Raw genomic sequence first — 10,528 nt, forward strand, 5'->3', positions numbered from 1 at the left:
ATTCATAATAAATACTAAGGTCTCTTTTTTGTTAAATTAAATGTTTATCACTAGTTCAAAAATTAAAATCGATGGTCAAGGTAAATTCTTTTTATTTAAGAATATAAAAGTTTAAGCGTTATAATTCAATTATCATTTTGTTCACTTGATTACTATCACAAGATAATTGAAGCCATTAAAACAACTTTTCTTTAGTAATTTTTTTTTAAATCAAACTCTATAATTATAACTTAACTCATCTAACCTTTGCCACACGATAATTGCATCACTTGAAATTGAATTCGTAACATTGGTTTCGATACATTATTCCAAATTCAGTGTTGTGGTCACTTTTGATGCTAAAGATACAAAAATCATACTTAGTTTGTATTCTTTTGCAGAATACCTCAAATACCAATACTCAAATTTCTAGAAAAAAAAATATCCATATATATATATATATATATATATATATATATATATATATATATATATATATATAATAGTTGAATATACCATATTTTTTTTCCTTCATATTCAAAATTCTTGTAAAGTTTGAACATATCCATATGCAAAAGTTGTACAGGTCTATTTGAAACACGATTTTGAATTCAAAAGAACTTTTTAATTGTTTTCCCTTCAGACATACTTGAAAAAAAAATATGGGTTTTCTTTTTTTTAAGAAAGATTAACAATTCTATAACGAGATTTTTCTTTCAAGGTTTTGAAATATATTTTAACTTTAAATTCCCTAAACTTGTGTCATATTTAATAAAAGGCTGCAAAATTGATGAAGAGATTAAATGAGAGAGAAATTTGGAAAAGAACAACACCATGAATCGATCTATCTCTCTCCATTATATAACTGTAGTAATAGTTTATCTTTTTTTTTTCTCTAGCAAAGTTTGAAGTGAGTGAAAAAGATGTTATCCTTTGTTTGGCTCTCTTTCTCTCTCTGAGTTTTCTTCCTTAACCATGAAAAGCACCCTCGACCTTGCTGGCAAACTTTGTCTTCTTCATCTTTCTTCACATTCTCATTCACTTCTCTCACAGTGTCCCATTTTTCCTCTTTATCCTTCTTCTCTTCCATCTGCATCCACGTGCATTTGCATCTCACGTCATTTTCAATGTTTCTATCTTTATACCTTTCAATATTTCATCAATCATTTTTATCTGAGTAACGGTATCATGACACACTTTTACATTCATTTCACACAAAACACAAGAATAAAATGATCATAAAATTGTAAATTTTTATATTTTCTTTTAAAAAAAAATAAAAGGTAAGTAAGAGTAATACCAAATGAAAGTAAAAAATTTATGTACGGAAAAAATTCGTTTTTCTTTTTATTTTCAAATCTACAACCCACACCATTATATTTTTAATATATGTCAATATATTTTTACTATTATGGATGCATAAGAATGTCAATATAATATATTTCAAATTAGTGGAAAACTATAAAGGGAAAATGATAGGTAGAAGAGTTAGCAAAATTTCAAATTATTGTAATGTAATTTCGTGGTGATAATTTGTTTATGATGAAAAGTTGGAAAAGCTGTATAAAATGTTTTAGATGGCAGAAATGGTGAGCAGAAAAGTTATACAAAGTATGGCCAACGTACTTCAGAGAAGGACACTTTGGGAACCACCACATACATTATCCTTAATTAAGGTACATACTACCCTACCAATTTGGAACTTATCTCACAAAAGTACTCTCTACCTGAACTGTACATAAAATTAGTTTTTCTCTTTAATTTACATATTTACTTTATATTTTAATTAAAGTATACTCGTTTTTCTTCTTATTTTATTTCATTCAATATTTTTTTTTTAATTTTTCTTTAAATTCTCACATAGTTTAAGATTGAGATGTCAGTGTATATATATATATATATTATTCCTTAATTAATTAAAAGACTTTATAAAGATAAAGTTGGGACAAAATTGAATCAAACTCCAAATATATAATATCTCAAATGCTGTGATATTTCTATACATCCAAAAACAAGATATGGCATAATATTTCAGACTGAAAAATATTATCTATATATTTCCTTTAATTACATAAGAATGTCTTTTAAGTCATATTCGAACCACAATCAAGATAACATTTTAAATATAATAATCTTAAGAATGACTAACGATTTAAATAAATTTACACAAAAAGATTAGTTGTGTATGAGAAATTATTTTATGTATTTTTTTTTTCTAAAAATAATTATAGTAAATATTGGAACAAATGAATATATTATATAAAATATGTTATGTGTGCTATAATTGTCAAAAAGGGATTATTTGATACTCTTATATCCATTTTATCCACCTATTGGTCGATTGAGTTTGACTCACTTCATATTTAATAATTATTAGATCTTAAACAACCAATACAACATTTTTTGGAAGTTGAATTCTTCATATTTACTTTTTGGGTCCACCTAATCCCCATGCATTTAAAAGAGATAAAAAAAATCGAAAGAGGTAAGAAAATGAAGTACATTTAGTTCCCCAATCAAACTCAAAATCCCTGTTTTACACTATACAAGAGAAAAAGAAGTAAGAAACAAAAGAGATTTAAATTAAGAATATATATATATATATATATATATATATATATATATATATATTTCTCTGCTTATTAATTAATAAAAAAAGAAAAATCCGTATATTAAATGCCATTTATGGCTTTATAATATAGTAAAATATTTTGTTACTATGGTAAGAGCCCCACTATCTCTTAGATTTTGACACAGTTGATAAAAGATCTTTCTAATACCATTTTTAATGTGTGACATTAGAATAATTTTCTATAATGTAAAGAAGTTTTAAAAATTATATAAATATTTTTTCTAATTTATCAGAATTTAGTTTTTCCTAATTAACTTTCGGTTATTAACTGTAGTCCTTCTTACATGCTTAGTGGTGTGGCATTCTTTTTAATTAGTTATTCATTACAAAATTATTTACTTCGATTCTAAATTCTCTAATATACTTAAGAAAAACGAGAAAATTTGGACTATGAATTTGTAAGTATAGAAAGTTTAATACCATCGTGCAATTAAGAAAATCATTATTAATGCTATTTTTAATATATTTTTTACAAAAAACACTTAGTAAATATAGTTATATATGTGATTAAATGCATGATTAATAACATGTTAATGGTAGAGAACACACACAAGTAAGACTAATATATATAGACTTGTTTCGAAGTTTATATTTTCCTTTCCATTTTTTCATGTGCACTTGAATAATAACATGTATTACAATGGTAAAAAATAGAAAGGGTTGGAAATATATTAAAAAAACCTTGTTTTCAAAAAGGAAAACATGGAAGACAATATTGAAACCACAAATTGATATGCTAACATGCCTTTGAATCTCTCCATGTTTTACTTTTCTACTAGTTCTAATCATTTTTTTTAATGTTAATAATAAATAAATATATGAATCATTAAAAAATATTATAAATGAATATTAAAAATTTAATATCAATAAACATGATGCAATTTTAAAAATTAAGTTTTATTTAAATTATCCTTTATTTATAATAAAATAATCTCCATTTTTATTTAACTAAATAACTTTTATTCCGCTCAATTTTTTTATCTATTTTTCTTCCACCAAATAATGTTTTCTTTCATTCTATTTAATTTTTTACTCTTCTTTATGTGTGTTTCTTCAATTAAATCATCCAAAAAGAAAATAACTACCCAAGTATTTTAAATCATGGAAGAAGGAAAAGTGGGTGGATTGAAGAGTTAATTAATTTTAGAATATCTTATCAACTTATCAATTTATGAAGAAATAAAAAAGTTTATAATGGTTAAGAAAAGAAGAATTATTTAACACTTATATATATATATAATTCATTTATCATTATATTCTCATCTTATCCTAAAATTATTAGGGTCATCCAATTATATTAATAAATTTGATACGAGAAGAAATATTTTTATAATATTGATAAATAAATTTTGACATTGTATAAATATATTAATAGTTTTAAGAGAAAGGGTTCTCTAAATAAGAGAGAAGTAGAAGTTTAGGTATAGAGAGAGGAAAGAAGTATGAAGGGACCAAAAGTTGAGTGGCATGTAGTCATGAAGCAGAAAGAGGGACCAATCTCTATGTACTATATTGCCCCCACATTTCACATTGGAAGATTCTAATCTTCTCTTATCTTCAAAATCCCACCATTGTTGGCCTACCTTTCTCCTTCCTAATTTATTCTCTTCCTTTTTTATTTCTAACTTTTCAAATTCCTCATAACTACTCCACCTTTAATCAATGTTGCAATAAATCTATCATAGGGTTCAGATGAATTTCGATTCTGGGTTCTTCAAAATATATAAATTGATATTGATTTTGATGTTTTAAATACATTACAAAGACTTATAATATGTTCAGCAAAGAACACTGTTAAAAAAATTTATTAGAGAATCTAGTCTTTGTTTAGATGCTTGGGTTCCATCCACAAGATGTATTTTCTTTTCATGATGCTTTAATTTTAACAAAAGTGAAAAACGAGTGATGTATGAGATAATAAATAAATAGTATTATAAAATAAAATATGAATATGATTAACTTCTTATCAATGATTATTTACTTTATATTTACTCATGGGCTTAATTTGAGAATGAAGCAAAAGTTGCAACACTAACAATATTACAGTCTTCAAATGTTTAATAATAAAATTATTAGATCGCATTAATTATTCTTGAAATTGTACAAATATTTTTTACTTTTTTACTATTTGCAATATTCTTTTTACTTAGGCTGTGAAAATGTTATAACTGATTAATGTAACTTTGTTAAGAAAAAATATACATTTTATATTATCTTATCACATTTCTTCAAGTCTATGTCCATGAAAATGAGCTAATACTATATATATAGCATTTATAGGACGAAAGTATACACAGTTTAAGCCAACAATTTAGAAATTCACAGCGAAGATTTAAGATTTGTAAGAAAAAGGAAACAATTCTACTAAAAAAAAAGATTACTATAAACAAGGACATGAAACATTACCATATATTTTAAAATTTTCACCTTTTGAATGTTGGTATTTTTGTTTCCAATCAAGGGCATTTATTAAAAGGACAGTATTAATGGCTTTCATGATTTAAGGGCCAAAGAAAAATGAATCCGATGCAAAAAACTGAAATATACGAGAGATTCCGACCAACTCTCAGAGAAGTAAAGAGTTAGAAAAAGGTTTACGATATTTTAACAATTATTTTTAATAATTTTTTTATAATAAATTATGTTATTATTTTATTAGTATGTATATTTAAAATGGATCAATGAGAGATTATTGTTAAAAAAACATTTTTCTTATAAAAAATGCAGCACGTACCTGTTTCTCAGTAACAGTTTTGGTATTTGAATTTAGTGAGTTGTGAGATAACTTTGTGATGGATGGAGTAGTATCAGTGATGGGGTTGGTTGAACTAAGATAAGGTGTACTTTGAGTAGCTGCATCTCTTGTCATTCCCTCTTTTCCCTTTTCTGAACAAAGACATAGCAAGTATAATTTTTTGTGTTAAAACTGTGTCATGAAGTAAACTGCAAAAGGAAACAACAGAGAAGAGAAGAAGATGGTTAATTGAAGTGTATGTGAACCTGAAATGTGAAATTGAAGAGCTACTTCTTCTTGTATGCAATTGTTGAAAGTTGATGATGGCTTTGTCTGCATGTGTCTTGAGGAATAGACCAGTGGAGCAGACATGGTGGTTCTGTTTGTTGCTGAGTTTCTGAATGATCTTCCACTGAGAGTTTTAGCAGATAAACACTCCATTGGTACCTCCCCTGAAAAGGGGTTGCATATGTATTTTTCTGCTTCATTCCACTTTGAATTCAAGGCAAAACCTTCTGGTGACAGGCACTCCCAACTTTTATAGGCCGATCTTGCTTGCAATGCTGCAGTGGATCACCATGCAATCGGTTGAAAATATTCAACTAATATTATAAACCCTGTATTTGATAAGCATGAATTCAGATTCTCTGGTACCTTTTAGAGCAGTGGTGAAAGAGTAGGTTGAAGGGTCTATTTCATCTGTGAAAAAAATGAGGAGAAATGAACAAGATATTTCATGAAGTGATTGAATAGGAGTAAACAAGAAATGTACCTTTGAAAGGGTATCCGGGTGAAGAAGCAGTGCTAGAAATGGTTATGTTTGATCTAAAAGATCTTGTGTCTTCTCTAAAGCTTCTTATATATGATGCTGAGTACCTTCTGGATTTGCTGTTCTCTCTGCTGATTCTAGCTTTTGCTCCCCATTCTGTGAAATTGAAATCTGAATCATCATCGTCTTGCTTCTTGGAACTATAAGATGGCTGCATTTCCACAGTGGAGGCCATGAATGAGTGAGGATTGTTCTAAAGTTAATTCAAAAGTGGATGCAGATATATGACATGACTATAAAAAGAGCTTGAGAGTTCAGAAGATGGTTGCATGTGGCTTTTGTACTTGATCTGTCTCCAGCCCAATTTGCTCTTTCTTTCACCTTTAGAATCTGAAATCTACAACTACATGGCTCAAATGTATTTCAGTGTTACAACTCTATGTTTACTTTTATCTTTTTTTGGTGTCTGCATTAAATTCCTAGTACTACTGCAACAGTAACTTCCTTATTCTTTGACCCAACTGGTACAGGGTGAGGTTGTTTTAATCTTCCTACTTCATCAATGTACACAAAAAACAGCATTGGATTCATACGCTTCTCTGTTCAGGAAAGACAAAGTATAAATTTGTCTACATTTTCCTTCTACTTCCATTAAATAGGTTTCTGCAATATTTCATGTTACAAAATTCCATCACTTTAGACAATTTTAGAACAAAAGTTTATCGTTTCTTGTAGCTAGGGGTAACAAGGTTGGGTGGACTATCTCTTGTAACAATTTCAAGTTATTTTTTTTAGTTTTTAAAATCTTATATTTGAATATAATAATTATAGAAAATGTAAAGATTAATGATATATTATTTATTAGTTATTATAAGTAAATAAGAAAGTATATTATTAAAATGAACCCTAAAATATAATTAATGTGTAATACATGATATTGATTAAATCATGAATGATAATATTTAGTTATATTTAACAGAAACAACATTGTACAAGAGTAAAAGATTAAAAAGAATTAATGAAAATTACATAATGAAATTGAGATTGCCACACTTTGAACATCGTCTATTGGAAGTTATGTCGGTTGAGCCTATGAGAGTTAAATATTTAGTTTGTCTCTCACTCTTTTTATGACAGACCCTATAATTTCGTTCATATGTCTCGTCACAAATTATAATCATTCCTGTCATGTGGACATATATAGTATGTGATTCTTTTTCTCTATACACATTTCTATTTTAATCTCTTCAATAAATAATTTTTTTAAATTAAAATAATTATTTACCAATTTTAAATTTTTAAGCGAATTTTTCTATTTGACCATTTCTTTTTAAATTTAATCGTTTTTTTAATTTGATTTTTCTCTAAAATTAAAATAAATATTTATAATAAAAATTATTTATAAAATAAATAAAAATTATCTACAATAAAAAATTATTAATATTTGTTTTTGTAATTATAATTTTATTATTTTAAGTTGTCATAAAAAATTAAAATACATATATACATAACCAATGTGTTCTCACTAGTAATTCAATATATAATTTAATATAAAATAATAAGATTTATTATATATTTTGACGTAGCAATGGATTTATACTTAATTTATCAACTTAACATAAGTATATTTTAATTTTTTTCTTAAATATAAAATACGATTTATTAAATATACTGTGTATATTTTAATATTGACCATTACTAATATAGTCAAATTTTTTTTATTTTATAAAAAAACTCATTTCTTGATTATTCATATTAAACATATTAAAGTCATATTTCTTGATTATCCAGTATGGTTTCTTCTAACTTTTCTTTTGTCACTGTAATATTTGATCTTGTTTTACCATGACAAAAATAACTTTTGTTAATTTATTTATAGTCGTGATAACTTTTCAACAATGACATTTTTATGCACTCGATGTTAATCTTCAACAATGATCTATTTATCTACTGGATGTCAACCATGTATTCCTAATGTCAATATGCAAAAAAAGATTTGTTGCTCAGGGGAGTCTTCTAGATTAGTATTTCATCTTTTGTATCATCTTCACAAATCATTAACAATTTAATGTCACTCAAATGTAGGAATAGACTAAATATTTATTGATTATATTAATAACAAGTTTAGTACGTACGATTTATATGCATCAACTTGAGGAGGAATATTATATATATTATTTTTATATTATCTTTATTTTCTTTCTTTTAGTTAATTTGTTATTATTTCTTATTTGTATTTTGGGCTTAACCCATATTTCTTCTATTAAATAGATATTCTATACATATATATTTAACACGAGATATTAATCTCATACCTAGTTTTCCTTATATTCAACACATTATAATGTTTTTTCACAGTTAACCCATAATAAGTCAATTTTTTAAAAAATACTTATTACACAAAAATACCGAAAATAATTATTTACTTTATTATGAATGCACTCACTTGAAGATGAAGCACATTCTTTGGTAGATATTTCGAACTTATTGTACAATCCCATATAATTTGGGTCGGTCCATCATGATTTTCCAAAACAATAATCTTGGTTGTAATATGGTTATCAATTTCTGGCAATTGGATAGAGAAAGGTTGACATATGTGGGTTCCCCTTTAAATTGTTTTGCACTTAAAAAAAAGCCAACATCCATTATTTTGTGGCATTTATTCAAAAGAATGTCATACCATCTCACAAATTCATTAATTTTTGTTTGATGAGACACAAACTCACGATACCCAATTCAGGAAACTTCTCCTTTAGCAGCAATCAGATATGTTAGATCATTATCAACGATAAGCATAATCTGAAAAAATCACAAACAAGCTTCCAGGGTGGTTTAAACCAAAGGGAACATAGAAGAAATGACTCGAATCTTTCTAGAAAATTTGAACGCTTGATGAAAGAACTGGTTTCTGATTTTAAAGTTGTGGACATCTCCTTTATGCAATAATGTTTTGTAAAATACAAATTTAACAAAGTCAGTTAATTCTGATATTATCTCAGTGATTATGCATGTTTCCGTACTTGGACAGATTAGGTTCCCAGATGAGAAATACAACATTCAACCAGAAAATTTGCATGAATTTTCTCTGTTTAAAATTACATAAAAGTTGAACGCTTGTTAAATGCGAACTTCTAAACCCCAAGAATTATATAAATGGAAAGTTATCAGATGTAATTATGGCTGAAGAAATTATAATCCGTTGTTAATTTTGTGAAAAAAGATGCTTAAAAACAAAAGTTGGGTCCATGAGTTTTGTCAAAAACTGAGATACCTACGGAAAGCCCAATGAAGGGGGAATCCGTCTGCATTATTACTGTTTTGCAAGTTGGGAGTTGGGAAAGGGATAACATGCATGATCAGTAAACAGTGTTGGGTAGCTTTCAGTATGGGCTGTGAAGTGACTGTCAAAGTGAATGTCACCTGTCAGTAGAGTGGAGAGATTGAAGCAAGAAAGGGTTTGTGGTTGTGCATGTGCAGGCCACATGCTTCTAAAATCCTGCAAAATTTAATAAGGCAGGGTCCTTACACAATGGGAGCAGAGGGGCCCCACCTGGACCTCTTCATAGTCATCACTTTTTGTCTGATGTGTACGCCAAGTAGGTATCAAGCAAGAAAGGTTTTGTTAGTTGGGTCCATACACTTCATTTATTTTCCTCGTTTTCTAAGGAGATTTTCATCCTCACTTTCACTCCAATGTCTTATCTTTTCAGTGCCCCCAACACCTGTGCAACAAGATTTTGATTGATACCGTATCCAATTATTAAACACCCCTTTGCTTGATCATTGCCTTCCATTGTTCAGTATAACAATTAAAACAGATGAATATTAAAAGATGAGTAAACACCAATATGCTTTACCATTCACTTATTTACTTCTCTGCCTTTCTTCATTTCTTTTCTATTTTCTTCAACTAAACATCTTTAATTTTCATTCCTCGCCTATTTCCATTTATTCACTTTTAACTTTGTTACGGTTAGAAATATTCTTTACTGAAAACAATCTCCTAAAACTAGGCTGGACCAAAACATTAAAAGATATTATGATGATGAAAATGCGAAAGCAAGATGGATAATGGAAAAAATGATTCACGACCTCAAATTATTCTGCTCTATTAAAAGCTGTATGATGATTCAAGATGGTCCAAGAAAGAATCTAATATATGACTTCGATCTTCTTGAAAGTGTTTTGTCATGATTAGATGATGTCATCATTTACCTTGCATTGAAACAAGCTTTCCCCTCATAACATCTATTGAATCCAAATGTAGCTATGTAGTTTTCCATTTTATTTCTCTACCACCAATTTTCTTAAACTCCTACCTTTCTGAAAAGTTTATCCTGAACCCTTACAATCATCTGCATCAAACGCAATTGGAATTGGGGAAAACCCATTAGTGTCTAGTTTTAGGACC

The 10,528-nt window shown here is 27.6% G+C and overlaps 1 protein-coding gene across 2 annotated transcripts; it reads right to left on the reverse strand.

Annotated features, from left to right (window-relative positions):
* Positions 1-814: 814 nt before the first annotated feature.
* Positions 815-6,763, reverse strand: LOC124848252 (uncharacterized). 2 transcript variants are annotated; one of them, XM_047325903.2, is made up of 5 exons: positions 6,118-6,752; positions 6,000-6,044; positions 5,612-5,908; positions 5,346-5,497; positions 815-1,069 (listed from the first exon to the last, which is right to left on the reverse strand). In XM_047325903.2, exons 1-5 carry the CDS (start codon positions 6,347-6,349, stop codon positions 875-877), a joined length of 921 nt encoding a protein of 306 aa, XP_047181859.2. In that variant the 5' UTR covers positions 6,350-6,752; the 3' UTR covers positions 815-874. The 2 variants fall into 2 exon arrangements, with proteins under 2 accessions (XP_047181859.2, XP_087970414.1); XM_088114288.1 differs by having other exon boundaries at positions 931-1,152; positions 6,118-6,763.
* Positions 6,764-10,528: the final 3,765 nt, after the last annotated feature.

This window comes from Vigna umbellata, chromosome 4 (genome assembly GCF_029865625.1).
Source record: "Vigna umbellata cultivar VRB3 chromosome 4, Vumbellata_1.0, whole genome shotgun sequence".
Classification (NCBI taxonomy): domain Eukaryota; kingdom Viridiplantae; phylum Streptophyta; class Magnoliopsida; order Fabales; family Fabaceae; genus Vigna; species Vigna umbellata.